At 35.3% G+C, this 19882-nt stretch overlaps 1 protein-coding gene across 1 annotated transcript in view; it reads left to right on the top strand.

Moving 5' to 3' along the window:
* The window catches only part of LOC139152173 (tRNA-dihydrouridine(16/17) synthase [NAD(P)(+)]-like), an 83978-nt gene that overhangs the window by 55074 nt on the left and 9022 nt on the right, over positions 1 to 19882 (top strand). Inside the window, exon 10 of the mRNA XM_070725293.1 lies at positions 11161 to 11324. Coding sequence (XP_070581394.1) covers positions 11161 to 11324 — 164 coding nt within the window. The remainder of the gene's footprint in view (positions 1 to 11160; positions 11325 to 19882) is intronic.

Genomic DNA, 19882 nt, shown 5'->3' with positions numbered 1-19882 from the left:
GGTATGATGGGACAGCTTATGACGCCACATATTGTACCTCATCAATTATGCGCATATCTAATTTTGAGCGAGCCAATAGAGCTAGAGTTCTGATTTTTGGTATATAGGGATAACTTAGCAATACAATTTTTTTGACAAAATGTCATGTGACCTTGGTGACCTTTGACCTCAAATATACATATTTGTCCATAACTCAGTAACCACAAGTGCTACACCCTTCATATATGGTATGATGGGACAGCTTATGACGCCACATATTGTACCTGATTAATTATGTGCATATCTAATTTTGACTGAGTCAATAGAGCTAGAGGTCTGATTTTTGGTATATAGGGATAACTTAGCAATACAATTATTTGACAAAATGTCACATGACCTCGATGACCTTTGACCTCAAATATACATATTTGTCCATAACTCAGTAACCACAAGTGCTACAGCCTTCATGTATGGTATGATGGGACAGCTTATGACGCCACATATTGTACCTCATTAATTATGTGCATATCTAATTTTGAGCGAGTCAATAGAGCTAGAGGTCTGATTTTTGGTATATAGGGATAACTTAGCAATACAATTATTTTGACAAAATGTCACATGACCTCGATGACCTTTGACCTCAAATATACATATTTGTCCATAACTCAGTAACCACAAGTGCTACACCCTTCATATATGGTATGATGGGAGACCTTATGATGCTTCATACTGTACCTCATTAATTATGCGTATATCTAATTCTGAGCAAACCCATAGAGCTGGATGTCTGTCATACATATGCACATAGATTTGTTCTGTGATATGATCCAATAAGGCCGCCATGTGGCCATTTTATTACGATTTTTTCATGTCCTGAACTACAGCTCAGACATGTATCAAGCGAATTTATTCAAAAGTATTTTTATCACAGACCTAATGAAGAGGACTCTATCCTCTCTGAGGACCTGTAATCAAAGTACCCATTTACAAGTGGGGACTGTGTCATCAACGATGACTTGTTTTGTATATAAATACCAAAAAGAGCTTATATGATGAGTCGGTGGCGTCTGTATGTCTGTATATTTGTGGGTATGTATGTGCGGATGTATGTCCGTCACACACAAAGGCTCCCATACCGCCAGAGCTACCATCTCAGTATGTGGTGTACAGGTAGATGCAGGGGTTGAGATGTGAATTTGTTCAAATGAACACATCAGTGTCAAAAATGTGCAAATGAGGTAAGAAAAAGTAAAATCCTGCAAATGTGCAGGAGTGATGGCATGCCAGCAAGAAACAGGCCAACTCCATTGATCTTGAGTCATTTCCTGTCATTGTTTATGAACTGTTACATATTAACAGACCTGCTGAAACCATAGACAGTAGAGGTGGGGGGGGGGGGGGGAGGAAGACCGTCTTTACTCAAACTAAGAGGGGCTTGTTTCTGCTATGCATGTTGCTAAAGTTGACCTCCAGTACCTAAAGTTTCAGACCTTAATTACTTTTGTCATTCTTGTTTTTCTGGTTTAAATATTTCTTGTTGTTTTTCTGGTTGTACTGTGCAGAAATCATTGTCGTAACATCAACATAGAATTTTCCGCCACTGAACAGATAGAAACAACATTTATTGTTGATCATTGGTAACCCATACTGGTATATACCATTTCTGATCAAATTTGAGCGACACCGTGTAATTGTGGTATTTTTATAGATTGTGTCTATGATGTTGATCTCTTGTTTTTCTAGCAGGGAAACTAGAATATTATGTTTGGATCGTTTTGTGTATATTTTTTTCTTGCCTTGTTCCAAATGCCGTGGACTTCGGACAGTATCAGTATATCGCTAATGTTTGGATTTCTTTTGTATGCGATGATCGGTTGTTGTGGAAATATTTCATTCAGGGTATAGTGTTTCGTCCTTGTCTATGTGTTCCCAGTTTTCGCACATTCATAGCTTGTGTTCTTATATATATTGTTGCTATAGTTTTCGTTGTGAAGACTAGTGTTTTCTTTGTTTCTTCGTTTGTTCGCTTGTGTTCTAGTTGCGTAATTCGTGCGGCGAACTGTGCTTGCGATGTGACTGGACATTTCCTGTTGTTTTAGCCACGTTCGATTAATCTTGCATTAAGGCTGGGTGGGGTGCATGGTCACCGAATCGAAGTACAACAACCACAGAATACTTCTTTAGGCCTAAACTAGGTCATTTCGATCTGTGAAATAGCCACCACTTTTATAGGAAACAACATATATGACAACATGCTTGTTGAAGTAGGCCTATCAAAACAAATTTTATTCATGAAAATCGGTGATCAGTTGAGCATTGTCCCTTTGAAACCGGACTTTGAAAGCAACCGAACAACACGTAGGCCAACACAGCTGTGTCATCGAAGCTCATCTCTTTCCTTAATGACACCACCTATCACTGATATTATTTGTGACTGCTTTTCATACTCTCAATAAACACCAAATACCTAAAATCATGGATCAGGTCGTGATCTCGCAGGTTGCAGTTTCAAACTCGCAGGTGGCAGCTAGGCCAGTGCACCCGGAAGTCGCAGGTTGCAGTTTGACAAACATGCAGAACGTAGGGGTCATTACTTTAGTTGAAAAAAAAGGGAAAGACAAAAGATATATTTCTAATTGGCGTCCTATTACATTATTGAATACTGACTATAAAATATCAGCTAGATGTATTGCCAATAGGATGGATAAAGTGCTAGATAGTATTATCAGCATGGCTCAAACAGCTTTTGTTAAAAATAGAACAATTGGTCAATGTATTCGTTTAATTGATGGTATTATGAACTTTACTAAAGACACAGATATTGAAGGTATTCTCTTGGAAATTGATTTTCAAAAAGCTTTTAATAGCCTTGAATGGGAATTTAAGTTTAAATCCCTCGAACTATTTAATTTTGCCCTTTCACTTATGAAGTGGGTATATACCGTCTATAAAAATCTGTCTAGCTGTGTTATGAATAGGGGTCTTTCTACAAGATATTTCAATTTAACTAGGGGAGTTAGACAAGGGGACCCACTCTCTCCAATTCTTTTTATTATTTCTTTGGACCTTCTTTTGGTAAAAATGCAATATGACGATAACATTCATGGTATTGTAGTAGAGAACCAAGAAATTAAGAGCTCAGCGTATGCGGATGATTTAACATGTTTTCTCAGTGATGTACAGTCAGCAAATAACCTCCTTTGTCTCCTCACAAAGTTTTCTGTGATTTCTGGTTTACATGTGAATCTTGATAAAACTGAAGCACTGTGGTTAGGAAAATCAAAGCATTGTAAGGATAGACCGTTCGGGGTGAAATGGCCTATGTCGCCTATTAAGATTGTGGGTGTTTTTTCTCTTAAAATACTGTAGCTGCATATAAAATGAATTTGAGTGCACCATTTGAAAGGTTATCAAATGTTCTAAGCTGTTGAAAGGACGTTCCCTTTCTCTAATTGGTAGGTTGCAAATTGTAAAGACCCTTGTTTTTCCAAAGTTTGTACATTTTCTCTCACATCAATGTTGATCAGAGAGATTTAAGAATTTTAAATTCTAAAATCTATTCCTTTATATGGAAGGGTCACGATAGAGTAGCACGTGACACTATGATAGTTGACATAGGCCAAGGTGGACTCAGAATGTTGGATATAGTTGCTCTGCAAAAGGCTTTAAAAGTGACCTGGGTCAAACACTATCTTTTCTCACGTTTTCATCCTTGGAAATTGGTCTTTGATTACTGTTTGAAACCAGTTGGTGGACCTTTTATCTTTAAGTGCACTTACTCACTAAAGGCACTTGGTGTAAAATTTCCTCCTTTTTTGAAAGAGATATTACAATTATGGAATTCCTTTTCACAAATTGATTTACCCCCACCTTTTGAAATAATATGGAATAACAAAAATATTTTGATTAATGGCAAAAGTATATTTTTAAATGACTTCTACAAACTTGGAATTGTCTATATCTCAGATATTTTTACCTCTGAAGGCAATTTTAAAGACTGGAATTTCTTTAGAAATCTTGGGATAAACAAAATTAACTTTTTACAGTGGCAAGGGCTAATATCTGCTATACCTAAATACCTGAAAATTCATCAAGCAGTTTGTGTGCGACCTGAAAATGCTGTTATGGTACATGGTCAGAATTTGTCGCTTTCACTTAAAAAATCTTCTTCAAAATTGCTTCGAGATATGATATCTGATTCTTATTTTGTCAGTCCAAGAAGTCAATTTTTCTTTATCAGAATTTTCCAAGAGGATTTAGATTGGAAGTTTATATACAAAATGCCTTTCAAAGTAACTATCTGTAGTACACTTTGTGATTTTCAACGGAGACTTAACCACAATATTATTTATACAAATGCATCGCTTTTTAAAATGAAGTCCCATTTAGTAAGTTCAGACCTATGTACTTTTTGTCAATTAGTCCCTGAGACAATTGTTCACTTGTTTGTGGAATGTGACATTGTTAAAAGTGTATGGAAAGATATGTGCAAATTATGGCACGCAACTTTAAATTGTCCAAACAATCCAACACAAAGACAGATTATTGTGGGTGAAAAAAATTGGTCAGATTTACTCAATAACATAGTACTGGTGTACAAAAAGTATATTATGACTGTAAACTTAAAAAGAAGCACCAACGTTTCAGATATTGAGAATTAAAGTCAGACATATTCAAAGACTAGAATTTTTTATTTCAAAAAGAAAGAACACAGTGTCAATTTATAAAGACAAATGGAAGGAATTTGCCGCATAGTTCCTCCTATCTCTCTGAAAATGAAACCAGCTCTGTACAATGAATGTATCCATTTTCAATATTGTCCTTGCAGTATCTGTAGTATTTCTTTTTTGCCTTTGGTTTAGACTTTTGTAACAGTCTTTGCCAGTCTTTGTCTTTGTTATTGATAAAATAAAATAAAAAATATTATAAAAAAAACCAAAAAAAAACCAAAACATGCAGGACGTAGGTCTCAGTTTGACAAACAAGCAGGACGCAGGTCGCAGTTTTGAAGTCGCAGGTCGCATGTCGCATGTCGTGACTGGATTTCCATAGTTTACAGTACAATCAGAAGTTTTATTATGTGGAGGATATAACTAACAAACACCGTTCATGATATCCGCCCTCTAGAGGCAGACCTTCCTATATGATATACCACATTTGATGCTTGTGGAAAGCTTGACCACACAAAGGAGCATTTTAACTTTTAGAAAATGACAAATTGAATAAGAAGGTATTGTGAAAATGTCAAATACTGAGGAAAAATGCGCAAATATTCAAAATAAACAGGTTAACTGACTGGTCAGCCATAAAAAACAATGAAAATGTTTATGATCAAAAGTTGTTTTGAGATGTGCACATTTTAACAAATACAGAAATTATTAACATTATAAATATAAGACCAAACTATTTTTTCAGGAATGGGACAGGTTGGAAATGAGGGGTGAGAGACAAAGGCACTCCTATTGCTGCATGTGGATGCAGCCACACCATTCCATTGACAGCATACTTATTCACTGTGTTGTGTTCAAGTTCCATATTGTACTGACTGTCATACAAGGATAACATAAGCAAATCAAATCAAATCAAATTAGAAAAGGATCAATGCTGTTGTGTGGATTTTGCTGAACATGGCTGATTTTAATATTTCGCCCCATATATTTGGTATCCGGAAAAGGCATATTTTGATGTAAAGTCAAAATTAACACTACATTGCTGACAATATATGTTACCGTTTCTGCATGAACTTTTCTTTTTTAAATTATAGTATATTAGTACTTCAAACAGATTAACAGTTATCGTGATGTCAACCCATAATTTTACATCACAAAGACTAATTCTGCCAATTTTTTTTTATTTTTCAGCAATGTCTGAATTTGTAAACTCAAAGAATAAAAATCCTTTGGTCACATTTTAAATTATTTTTTGAAAAGAAATTTACTTTTAAACACTTTTTGCGTATATTCTTTACATTGCCATATATTCTTTAATTCCATTAAAAACAGTTAAAAGTGACTTAAAATGTTCACTTGGTATACATTTAATTTACAGATGCCTGGTTGTGTATTTCACATACACTCAGGTCAGCAGGGAAGTGCGTCATTACTATTTTGGACTGTTAAATCTTATTTCTAAATTATTTAAGTTTTTTTCCACGTTGAACTATCTTTAGGCAGTTTATACTGTAGCTTAGAATTTTTTTGACTGATATATTTAATAATCTTTTGGGTTCTTTGGGTCCATATCCCACCTCATGCTCCTACATCATCAACCATTTGCCAACAACTCCATGCCAACAACCCAACCAATTACCTGACCTGGCCACACATTAGAGAAGGTACAGTGTCATTGATGGTATTTTTTTTTGCCATTTTTGGTCAGAAAATTTTATTCTCAAAAAACTACTCGTCAGATAGCTTTGGTTGACATGTTCTCAGGGAAGATCCGATGTGATATATTCAAATTATGATGAAATCTTCAGCTGTGTATTTTGCAGCTTATTTTAGCCACTTTTTTCTGGCCACTGCATTGAGCTATCAAAGATTTCCACCTTCTTCATCAACATGTGTCAAAAATAGTTATTCACAACATAAACACAGCGGAGCTATATCGGCCGCTAGGTCGCTTATATTTCATTCCAATCTCCTAAAATTTGCCCAGAGCTTAATTGCCTTAATTATCAGATATATTTCAGATAGCTTTCATTCAATTGGCCATACTTTTAATTAGTGTATGATTTTTGCTTTTGCCAGATATCCTTAACTTAACCTTACACTTAATTAGTCTATTTATTAATTTGTGCCATTTTTGGTCAAAAAAATTGATTCTCCAACAACTATTAGTCTTATAACATTTTTTGACATGTTACTAGGGATGATCACAATGTGATATGTTCAGTGTTCAAATTATGATGAAATCTTCAATTGTGTAATTTTGCTATTTTTGCTATTTTTTGTCAGGCCACTGAAATGAGTTATCAAAGATTTCCACCTTCTTCAGCAACACATTTGTCAAAGACAGTTATTTTCTTTAAAACACATATATATATGGCCGCTAGGTCGCTTGTTCAGTGTTTAAATTTTACTTTTAGGGTTCCAGGAAAGACTGTATTCAAGATTCTATGAGATTACCCTTGTTTTGGCTAAAGCGCTTTGGTTTATCATCGGGTATGGTCAATGCTATTAACATCATGTGGTCAATGTTTATTTATGATGTTAATTATGATGTATGAAATATCCTAAAATGGTACATGGTAGCTAGATTTCCTATTTATTTCCATCTTTTTTTACTTTCATATGCTACACTTTTTATTAGTCCCCACGGACACCGTCCGGGGGGACTTATAGGTTTGGTCATGTCCGTGCGTGTGTGCGTGCGTGCGTCTGTGCGTGCGTCCGTCCGTCCGTGCGTCCGTCCGTCCGTTCACGCAGATATCTCAGAGATGCCTGAAACGATTTCATTCAAACTTGGTACAAGGATTACTTCATATGTCATACAGATGCACGTTGATTTGTTTTGTGATACGATCCAATATGGCTGCCAGGCGGCCATTTTATTACGATTTTTTCATGTACAGAGCCATAATTCAGGCATGTTTCAACTGATTTTATTCAAAGTTGGTACAAGGACATTGACCAATGTCATAGACATGCACGTCAATTCTTTTTGTGATACGATCCAATATGGCCGCCAGGCGGCCATTTTATTACGATTTTTTCATGTACAGAGCCATAACTCAGGCATATCTCAACCGATTTTATTCAAAATTGGTACAAGGACATTGACCAATGTCATAGCTATGCACATTAATTTGTTTTGTGATACGATCCAATATGGCCGCCAGACGACCATTTTATTACGATTTTTTCATGTACAGAGCCATTACTCAGGCATTTTTGTACAGATTTTATTCAAAGTTGGTACAAGGACATTGACCAATGTCATAGCTATGCACATCAATTTGTTTTGTGATCCAATATGGCCACCGTGCGGCCATTTTGTTACGATTTTTTCATGAACAGAGCCATAACTCAGGCATATCTCAACCAATTTTATTCAAACTTGGTACAAGGACATTGACCTATGTCATACACATGCACATTGACTTGTTTTGTGATACGATCCAATATGGCCGCCATGTGGCCGATTTATTACGTTTTTTCATGTCCAGAACCATAACTCAGACATGTATCAAGCAAATTTATTCAAAGTTGGTACAAGGAGATTGACCAATGTCATACATATGCATCTTAATTTGTTTTGTGATACGATCCAATACGGCTGCTGTGCGGCCATTTTGTTATGATTTTTTTCATGTACAAAGCCATAACTCAGGCATATCTCAACCAATTTTAATCAAATTTGCTACAAGGACATTGACCTATGTCATACATATGCACATTTATTTGGTTTGTGATACGATCCAATATGGCCACTATGTGGCCATTTTATTACGATTTTTAGCTCCCATAGCCATATGTATATATGGCAATGGAAGCTATTCTTATAGGCTAGGGAAATGTCTGTATGTATGTATGTCTGTATGTCTGTGTGTCTGTATGTCTGTATGTCTGTATGTCTGTATGTCTGTATGTCTGTCCGTCAACATCAAAAACTCCAAAACCGCTGTACATTTCATCTTGATATTTGGTGTGTACATGGATGATGGGCTGTAGATGAGATTTTGTTCAAATGAAGTTGTCATTGCCAAAAATATGCAAATTAAGTGAAAAAATGTAAAAACAGTCAAAATTGAAAAAACTCAATAACCACTGAGCAGATTACATGAAAAATTAGCATGTAAGTACTTTGGGCTGACATGAGAGGATTGTGCGCATCTTGGGTCAGTATCTTGGACTTGCTATTTTTCATGAATTTTTTGTAATTTTCTCCCATTTTTGGTCAAAAAATCTCCTGCTCTGAAACCACAAGTCCGATTGATTTGAAACTTGGTATGGAAGTGCATAGGAGTGACCTTTCCCAAGTTTGGGCAAATCGTGGTGAAATTTGCATATTTTTAGTTTACACCATAGACTCCCATGTATAAGGCAGATCTCCATAGACTCCCATGTATAAGGCCACGAAAAATAAAAATTTAGTTTCTCAACGTATTCATATTGCAAAAGGATGCAGTGACACAATTTTTAGTCCCCACGGATGAAGTCCAGTGAGCTTATATATTGGGTCATGTCCGTCTGTTCGTCCATCCGTGAGTCCATCCATTCACGCAGATATCTCGGATATTTTGACAAAATGTCATGTGACCTTGATGACCTTTGATCTCAAATATACATATTTGTCCATAACTCAGTAACCACAAGTGCTACCACCCTTCATATATGGTATGATGGGACAGCTTGTGACGCCACATATTGTACCTCATTAATTATGCACATATCTAATTTTGAGCGAGCCAATAGAGCTAGAGGTTTGATTTTTGGTATATAGGGATAACTTAGCAAAACAATTTTTTTTGACAAAATGTCACGTGACCTTGGTGACCTTTGACCTCAAATATACATATTTGTCCATAACTCAGTAACCACAAGTGCTACACCCTTCATGTATGGTATGATGGGACACTCTATGACGCCACATATTGTACCTCATTAATTATGCACATATCTAATTTTGAGCGAGCCAATAGAGCTAGAGGTCTGATTTTTGGTATATAGGGATAACTTAGCAATACAATTTTTTTGACAAAATGTCACGTGACCTCGGTGACCTTTGACCTCATATATACATATTTGTCCATAACTCAGTAACCACAAGTGCTACAGCCTTCATGTATGGTATGATGGGACACCTTATGACGCCACATATTGTACCTCATTAATTATGCACATATCTAATTTTGAGCGATCCAATAGAGCTAGAGGTCTGATTTTTGGTATATAGGATAACTTAGCAAAACAATTTTTTGACAAAATGTCACGTGACTTCGGTGACCTTTGACCTCAAATATACATATTTTTCCATAACTCGGTAACCATAAGTGCTACACCCTTCATGTTTGGTATGATTGGACACCTTATGACGCCACATACTGTACCTCAATAATTATGCGCATATCTCATTCTGAGCGAGCCAATAGAGCTGGATGTCTGATTTTTGGTATATAGGGATAACTATAGGAGAGAAATTTTTTGACCAAATGTCATGTGACCTCGATGACCTTTTACCTAAAATATATGTTTATGTCAATAAATAAGTAACCACAAGTGCTATGTCCTTTGTATTTAGTAGGATGGGAGACCTTATGACAACACACGCTTTACCTCATTAATTATGTACACATCTAATTCTGGGCAAGCGAATAGAGCTAGAGATCTGATTTTTTGGCATATAGGGATTAATTAGCAATATAATTTTTTTTTTGAAAATGTCATGTGACCTCGATGACCTTTGACCTTGATTATACATATATATGCATATTTCAGTAACCACAAGTTCTATACCCTCCAATTTTGATAGGATATTAGACCTTAAGATGTCACATCTTGTACCTCATTTATAATGCGCATATGTATTTCTTGGCTGGCCAATACTGCTAGAGGTCTGATCTTTTTTCCCGATTTAGAACCATAACTTAGACATGCCTCATGTTTTCAAATTGGGAACAACAACATAGACCTATGTGCCCATAGATCTCAATATATACACCCCAGTGATACTTCTTAATGACCACATTTTCCTGCCCCATCAAGACTAATACTCCTATTACAAGTGGGGACTATGTCATTGTAAATGACTTGTTGAGTTAATGGTTGTATCACAGTATTCGATATATCTAATTCTGTATTTTTTCCATTTTATATTCTGAATAATTACATTAAACATATTCACTGTCTCCAGTACATTTCATTTAAGTATTTTCACTTCATGCACTTTATCCCTTTCACACATGTTCAAATATCTGACCAGAAAACAAACACTAAATAGTCCAGGATGGGAGCTACAGTGTCATTGACGCTATTTTTTTAAGTCCTGAACTACAACTCAGACATGTATCAAGCGAATTTATTCGAAAGTATTTTTATCACAGACCTAATGAAGAGGATTCTATCCTCTCTGAGAACCTGTAATCAAAGCACCCATTAACAAGTGGGGACTGTGTCATCAACGATGACTTGTTACATTGATTTTAAGTCATAGTGTGTTAATTGTTTGCTTTTCATACAGCCCCGAGGAAGCTGTCAAGGCTAAAGAAAAACAGAAGGCAGTTAAGAGACCACTTGTGTCCATTTTAGAACAAGACAAAAACACGGAAGGTCTTTCCAAAAATCAAATGAAAAAAAGAATGAGAAATCCAAGCATGAAATTCAGAACAGAAGATGAAAGACGAGGTGAGGCATGATTCAATATGTTCATTTACTTTATTGTTGCAATGAGTGACAGGCCTGTGTCGGGTTTCTGATCGTCTTGCCAGGAAATTTACTCACTAGATTACAATTTCAGTCTTACAGACTAGAACAAACTTGATGCAGCAGATCATATCCCATAGCGTTCTATAACGTACAGCACAGAAGTACTAGGTACAAGGAAGGAGGTTACATGGCTACTGCTTTATTTGAGATTGATGCTCCTTAATGCTTGCTTGCAATCTAAACAACTGTACATGTTCATCAGTCAATGATCACTTAACATGATCACAGAGACTTGACCCCATAGACTTTCTTTGAAAATTATCAGAAAAAGAGCGCATATAATATGTTGACAGTTAATTACATGACTTGAGTTTGTAATATTATTGCTGATTTTCCTTCAAAATGGAAGGATTTAGCAATGTTTAAGGGTCATCTTGAACTTTAAGGGTCAGCAGCTGCAAATTTTCATGATTTTTTTCACTATTTCTGTTTTGTATGTCAACATCAATTCTTGTTCTACTCTGTAAAGCATGTTGAAACACCGACTATACAGCATGTCAACACAGCATGTGTTCATATGATGTGCACCATGATTATTGACATCTGAATTGTACAGTAGTCTGGAATCCACTTGCCAACAATAAATGTGTAGTCTATTCATGCAGTTGACAAGCTAATTACCGTGTATTTTGATATGTTTTATGGAGTTGAACAAAAATTATTGTTGACAAAATAAAAGTAGTTTAAAAAATCACTCTTTAATTTTGCAGAATCAATTTAAGCTCCCATTTGCCATACATATCTGGCAACTGGGAGGTTATATGGTTCAAAAAGTCTGATTGTGAGCTGTCTGTATGGATGTATGGATGAATGTCCATCCGTATCAAAAACTCCTGAACCGCTGCCATATGTAGTGTAGATATGCTTTGTTAAAATGAACTTGTTAGTCTCATAGATATGCAAATGAGGTAGAAAAAAGGCGAAAATGGTCAAAAATCAAGAATTCAGGAACTACTCCTCTGATCATTGTCATATTTGGTTTATAGGTATCTTAGGCCACACTCATTTGACCATATTGATTTTTATGTCAATATTGGCTGCTTTCTATTTTTAACGAATTTTTTGCTCACGTGTTCACACACGTGAGCATATGGTTTAGCCATGTCTGTCTGTGTGTGTGTGTGTCTGTGTGTGTGTGTGTGTGTCTGTGTGTCCGTGTGTCTGTATCCCCATTATCTCAAAAACGGCTGAACGTATTTCAGTCAAATTTGGTAGACATCTTCAGAATTCAAATGGCTAGAACTGAAAAGGTTTTGGTGGGCGTGGCTTGCATATTAATGAAGTTATCACAGTTTTAATTTTTGTGATACATGGTAGTCTATGGGAAGCATGATGACCATGGTTTCTGGACATCTCGACCCCTAACCAACTCGACCCTAGACAACTCGACCCGCTACCAACCCAACCCTGGTTAGACCTTATAGCCTTGCTCCTTCATGCCAATATCAAAGTCACAGGTCTTGCCAATTTTGAGAAGAAGATTTTTAAAGTATTGTTTTTCTGATTTTTCTATGACCTTTGACCTCCCCTATACCTATGCAGCTAAGCTATGGCAATGGCTTATTCTGGCGTATGTTAAAGTCCAAGACAGCCAGCGTCTATTGGACAATGGCCAGTAGGGGACCAAATGCTCTCCACAATTTTGGGATTCCACTTGACCTTTGACCTTGGCATCTTCCCGCAACTCATTTATTATATGCATTTCTAATTCTGAGCTAGCCAATAGAGCTAGAGGTCTGATTTTTGGTATATAGGGATAACTTAGCAATACAAATTTTTTGACAAAATGTCATGTGATCTCGATGACCTTTGACCTCAAATGTACATATATGGCCATAACTAAGTAACCACAAGTGCTACACCCTTCATATTTGGTATGATGGGAGACCTTATGACATCACATCCTGTACCTCATTAATTATGCGCATATCTAATTCTGAGCCAGCCAATAGAGCTAGAGGTCTGATTTTTGGTATATAGGGATAACTTAGCAATACCATTTTTTGACAATATGTCATGTGACCCCGATGACCTTTGACCTCAAATATACATATATGGCCATAACTAAGTAACCACAAGTGCTACACCCTTCATATTTGGTATGATGGGAGACCTTATGACAACACATCCTGTACCTTATTAATTATGCGCATATCTAATTCTGAGCCAGCCAATAGAGCTGGAGGTCTGATTTTTGGTATATAGGTATAACTTAGCAATACAATTTTTTTGACAAAATGTCATGTGACCCCAATGACCTTTGACCTCAAATATACATATATGGCCATAACTAAGTAATCCCAAGTGCTACACCCTTCATATTTGGTATGATGGGAGACCTTATGACACCACATCCTGTACCTCATTAATTATGTGCATATCTAATTCTGAGCCAGCCAATAGAGCTAGAGGTCTGATTTTTGGTATAAAGGGATAACTTAGCAATACAAATTTTTTTACAAAATGTCATGTGACTTGATGACCTTTGACCTCAAATATACATATATGGCCATAACTAAGTAACCACAAGTGCTACACCCTTCATATTTGGTATGATGGGAGACCTTATGACATCACATCCTTTACCTCATTAATTATGTGCATATCTAATTCTGAGCCAGCCAATAGAGCTAGAGGTCTGATTTTTGGTATATAGGGATAACTTAGCAATACAATTTTTTGACAAAATGTCATGTGACCCCGATGACCTTTGACCTCAAATATACATATATGGCCATAACTAAGTAACCACAAGTGCTACACCCTTCATATTTGGTATGATGGGAGACCTTATAACATCACATCCTGTACCTCATTAATTATGCACATATCTAATTTTGAGTCAGCCAATAGAGCTAGAGGTCTGATTTTTGGTATATAGTGATAACTTAGCAATACAATTTTTTGACAAAATGTCATGTGACCCCAATGACCTTTGACCTCAAATATACATATATGGCCATAACTAAGTAACCCCAAGTGCTACACCCTTCATATTTGGTATGATGGGAGACCTTATGACCTCACATCCTGTACCTCATTAATTATGCGCATATCTAATTCTGAGCCAGCCAATAGAGCTACAGGTCTGATTTTTGGTATATAGAGATAACGTAGCAACACAATTTAACTTGATTTTAGTCATTGAAACTTGCTATATACATCAAAGATACTGTGATATAACATTATTGAAAGTCAAAAGACGTTCTTACTTCAGCCAATTCCTAATTTGCATATTAAATGAATTTCATACTTAGGGATATTCATCTGAATTGACTTGATCAAAATTGATGTAACTTGCTATGTACATTTCAGACACTGTAATACAATATTATTGAAAGTCATTAAGCATTTTCTCTTCAGCCAATTCCTAATTTGCATATTTAATGAACTTTCCTAATCAGAGATATATATCTGAATTGACTTGACCAAAGTTGACAAAACTTGCTACATATATTGCAGATACCATGATACAACATTATTGACAATCATTAAGCATTTTTACTTAAGTCAATTCCTAATTTACATATTTAATGAACTTTGCTTATTAGGGATATATACTGGGATTTACTTGATCTAAGTTGGCAAAACATGACAACATTGATGATTATACCTGGTTAAAACAATATCGAAAGTCATTTCACATTTTCATGTCAGCTAATTTACAATTTGCATATCTAATGAGCTTTCACAGCTCGGCATATATGGCTTGAAGGACTTGGCCAACGGTAATTACACTTGCTATATAAAATGGTGATACAATGACAGCAGTCAAAGAACTTTAATATTTTTTTCAGCTAATTACATATTTGTATACTTCATGACCTTTGAGAATTAATCGGCGGTGATTATTGTTCATTATGTTGATCATAATACTTTCAATGAAGTTGCAAACATGTGGCAAAGGTTCAAATTTACACATAACTGTATGAAACACGTGAGCATTTTCAGTTCATATCTGGTTAGCTCTGCTGTCAGCGACGCGGAGCTTATCAAATAGGTTGATTTTCCGTCGTCATCGTCCGTCGTCGTCTGTCAACAATTGCCTTCTCCTCTGAAACCGCAAGTCCAATTGCTTTGAAATTTTATATGCACTTCACTTGGGGTGACCTCACTTAAGTTTGTTCAAATCGTGGTGAAATTTGCATTTTTGTATTTTTGGGGCATTTTTTGGTGTTTTTGGTAAAAAAATCTTCTTCTCTGAAACCGCTTGTCCGATTACTTTGAAATTTGATATGCAGTTTACTTAGGGTGACTTCAGTCAGATTTTTTCAAATTGTGGTGAAATTTGCATATTTGTATTTGTAAGGCAATTTTTGTCATTTTTGGTAAAAAAAATGTTTAAAAATCTTCTCCTTCAAAACTACAAGTCAGATAGCTTTGATATTTGGTACATGTGTCCCTAGGGATGATATATTTCAGATTTGTTCAAATTGTGCAGAAATATGCAAATTTGCATTTTTAAGGCAATTTTTGCCATTTTTGGTCAAAAAATGTGTTTCTCAAAAAGTACTGGTCTGATAGTTTTGAAATTTGGTATACAGGTTTTCATAGATGAACTAAGTAATATATATTGAATTTCTAATGAAATCTGTAATTTTGTATTTTGGGGGCAATTTTTTCCATTTTTGGTCAAAAAATGTGTATTTCCAAAAACACTCATCTAATAGCTTTGCAATTTGGTATACAGGTTCCTACAGATCACCTTAATGATATTTATTGAAATTATGATGAAATCTGCAATTATGTAATTTTGGGGCAATTTTTGCCATTTTTAGTCAAAAATGTGTTTCTAAAAAAGTACTGGTCTGATAGCTTTGAAATTTGGTATACAGATTTCTACAGAAGAGCTAAGTAATATATATTGAATTTCTGATGAAATCTGTAATATTGTATTTTTGGGGCAATTTTTGCCATTTTTGGTCAAAAAATGTGTATTTCCAAAATAACTCATCTGATAGCTTTGAAATTTGGTGTATAGGTTTCTATAGATGAACTAAATGATATTATTGAAATTATGATGAAATCTGCAATTTTGAATTTTCGGGGCAATTTTTCTTGCCCAAAAACATGTTTCTCAAAAAGTAGTGTAGCTTTGAAATTTGGTACAGGTTTCTATAGATGAACTAAATTTGATCTTTTTAAAATTATGATGAAATCTGCCATTTTTATTTTTGGGGGCAATTGTTGCCATTTTTGGTCAGAAAATTTTATTCTCAAAAAACTACTCATCAGATAGCTTTGGTTGACATGTTCATAGGGATGATCCAATGTGATATATTCAAAGTATGGTGAAGTCTTCAATTGTGTATTTTTGCAGCTTATTTTAGCCACTTTTTTCTGGCCACTGCATTGAGCTATCAAAGATTTCCATCTTCTTCATCGATATGTGTCAAAAATAGTTATTCTTTACATAAACACAGCGGAGCTATATCGGCCGCTAGGTCGCTTGTTTTCTCTATTTTTTTGCTATTTTAGTAAAAAAATCTTCTTCTCTAAAACTATTTAGTGTTTGGTCCCTTGTGATTACCAAAATAGGATCATTAAAATTATGGTGAAATTCGCATATTGTATTTTTTGGACAATTTTTAACATAATGACCGGATGTCATCATGTTATTGTGATGGGTTGAGTTAATGTCGGACAGTGAAAATTTTCCGTAAACGACAAAAAGTCAAAAACCACTGAATAGACTGCATTGATATTTAGTACAGATATTCAGATTGTGTTTAAGGTTCAGATTCATAAAAATGGAGTTAAACTGAGTAGCGGTTAGATAGTTTTGGGATATTGCTAACCCCCGTTTTTAGCTCCCATAGCCATATGTATATATGGCAATGGAAGCTATTCTTATAGGCTAGGAAAATGTCTGTATGTATGTATGTCTGTATGTCTGTATGTCTGTATGTCTGTATGTCTGTATGTCTGTCCGTCAACATCAAAAACTCCAAAACCGCTGCACATTTCATCTTGATATTTGGTGTGTACATGGATGATGGGCTGTAGATGAGATTTTGTTCAAATGAAGTTGTCATTGCCAAAAATATGCAAATTAGTGCCAAAAAAGGCGTTTTTGGTAAAAAATCTCCTTCTTCATAACCGCTGGTCAGACAGCTTTGATATTTGGTATACAGGTCCCTAGGGATAACCCAACTTGGATTTGTTCAAATTGTGATGAAATATGCAAATCTGTATTTTTAAGGAATTTTTTGTCATTTTTGGTCAAAAATTTATTTCATCAAAACCGCTCGTCTGACAGCTTTGATATTTGGTATACAGGTCCCTAGGGATAGCCCAACTTGGATTTGTTCAAATTGTAATGAAATAAGCCAATCTGTATTTTTAAGGAATTTTTTTGTCATTTTGGTCAAAAATTTATTTCATCAAAACCGCTCGTCTGACAGCTTTGATATTGGTATACAGGTCCCTAGGGATAGCCCAACTTGGATTTGTTCAAATTATGATGAAATAAGCAAATCTGTATTTTTAAGGAATTTTTTTGTCATTTTTGGTCAAAAATTTATTTCATCAAAACCGCTCGTCTCACAGCTTTGATATTTGGTATACAGGTTCCTACAGATAAACTAAATATGATATACAGAATATATGATGAAATCTGCAATTTTGTATTTTTGGTGCAATTTTTGCCATTTTTGGTCAAAAAATGTGTTTCTCAAAAACTACTTGTCTGATGCCTTTGATATTTGGTATACAGGTTCCTAGGGGTTCTCTTAGTGTGATATAGTGAAATTTGATGAAATCTTCAATTTTTGTATTTTTGGTCAGTTTTGCCGTTTTTGGTCAAAATATTTGTTTCTCAAAAGTTACTCATGTGATAGCTTTGATATTTGGTATACATTTTATACATAATTATGATGAAATCATCAATTTTGTATTTTTGCAGCTAATTTTGCCATTTTAGGTCAGGCCATCCTGAAATGAGCTATCAAAGATCTCAACCTTCTTCATCAATACATATGTCACAAAACGTTGCTCTCTTCATAACACAGCAGAGCTCTGTCGACCATTGGGTCGTTTGTTAGCTCCCGTAGCCATATGTATATATGTTTACAAGTTTACATTTTATTGAAAATCTCAATAGCCACTGAGCAGATTAGATGAAAAATTAGCATGTAAGTACTTTGGGCTGACCTGAAATGATTGTGCACATCTTGGGTCAGTATCTTGGACTTGCTAGTTTTCATGAATTTTTTTGTAATTTTCTCCCATTTTTAGTCAAAAATCTTCTTCTCTGAAAACACAAGTCTGATTGATTTGAAACTTGGTATGGAAGTGCATAGGAGTGACCTTTCTCAAATCTGGGCAAATCGTGGTGAAATTTGCATATTGCATTTTTGGCTATTTTTTCATTTTGATCAAAAATTTTTTTTAACTCTGAAACCACACGTCCGATTGAGTTGAAACTTAGTGTAGAGGTTTTTACGGGTGACGTCAGTAAGATTTGATCAAATTCTGGTGAAATTTGTATAATTTTATTTTATTGGGGGAATTGTTTCTATTTGTGATAAAAAAATCTTTTAGCTTGATTTTAGCTTGTTTTGATAACTATATGGGAGCGACCAGTGACATTGTCACTATTTTTAACTAATTGATTTTTGGGGTCTTTGGAGTTTTGGAAGGTACACCAATCCTGCATTTAGACTGTTTCATGAGTTGTCGAACAGAAATGTGGTTTTGATGAATGTTAGAAATATGCAGGATGGCTGATTCGAAGTATCAGAGATTTCCACGCTCTTTTGGGCAACAAAAGCGATGAAAAAAACATATTTCATATTTTAGATTCTCACATTTGAGATGACCCTAGGCATTTGTCATATGACTTAGTCACATGACTATTTGACCTATTTATACGCACATTGATTTCAAGACCAGATGTTCTATGTACAGGATATAGTGGCAGAGATTTGTCGTGTCGTTCAAACATGGTCTGTTAGCATTGAAATAAGGTTTCTTTGTGACTTTAGTTCATTTCTCATTGATAATGGTGATGCTTTGAAAGTGGACTGACCCATGCTACATAGGAACATTCTTTTGTGTCCTCGACTGTGATAACAGCTTGAGACAACAAAAGATAGATGTGAATTTGTTCAAATGAGTATGTCAGTGTCAAAAATATGCAAATGAGGAAAAAAGGGAAAATCCTGCAAATTGCTCACTCATCCCATGTGCTTGAAATTTGGTATGCATGATCCCAGGGTTGACTTCTGTCAGATTTCTTCAAATTGTGGTGAATTTTCATATTTGTATTTTTTGGGCAATTTTCCTCATTTTTGGTCATTTCTCCGAAACTGCTCATCTGGTTGCTTTGAAACTTGGTATGCATCACTCTGGCCTGCCACATCAACACAACTGTGAGCCAAGTGTCATTGACGGTATTTTGATGTGTACATCTAAGTCTATGTAGGGCAAGGTATTTGGTTTCTATTGAAACACTCACTATGTGGCCATAATTTGTT

Source organism: Ptychodera flava, chromosome 15, assembly GCF_041260155.1.
Source record: "Ptychodera flava strain L36383 chromosome 15, AS_Pfla_20210202, whole genome shotgun sequence".
NCBI classification, from domain to species: Eukaryota; Metazoa; Hemichordata; class Enteropneusta; family Ptychoderidae; genus Ptychodera; species Ptychodera flava.
The sequence above is the reverse complement of the archived record's forward strand: the minus strand, read 5'-3'. Positions and strand labels throughout refer to the sequence as shown.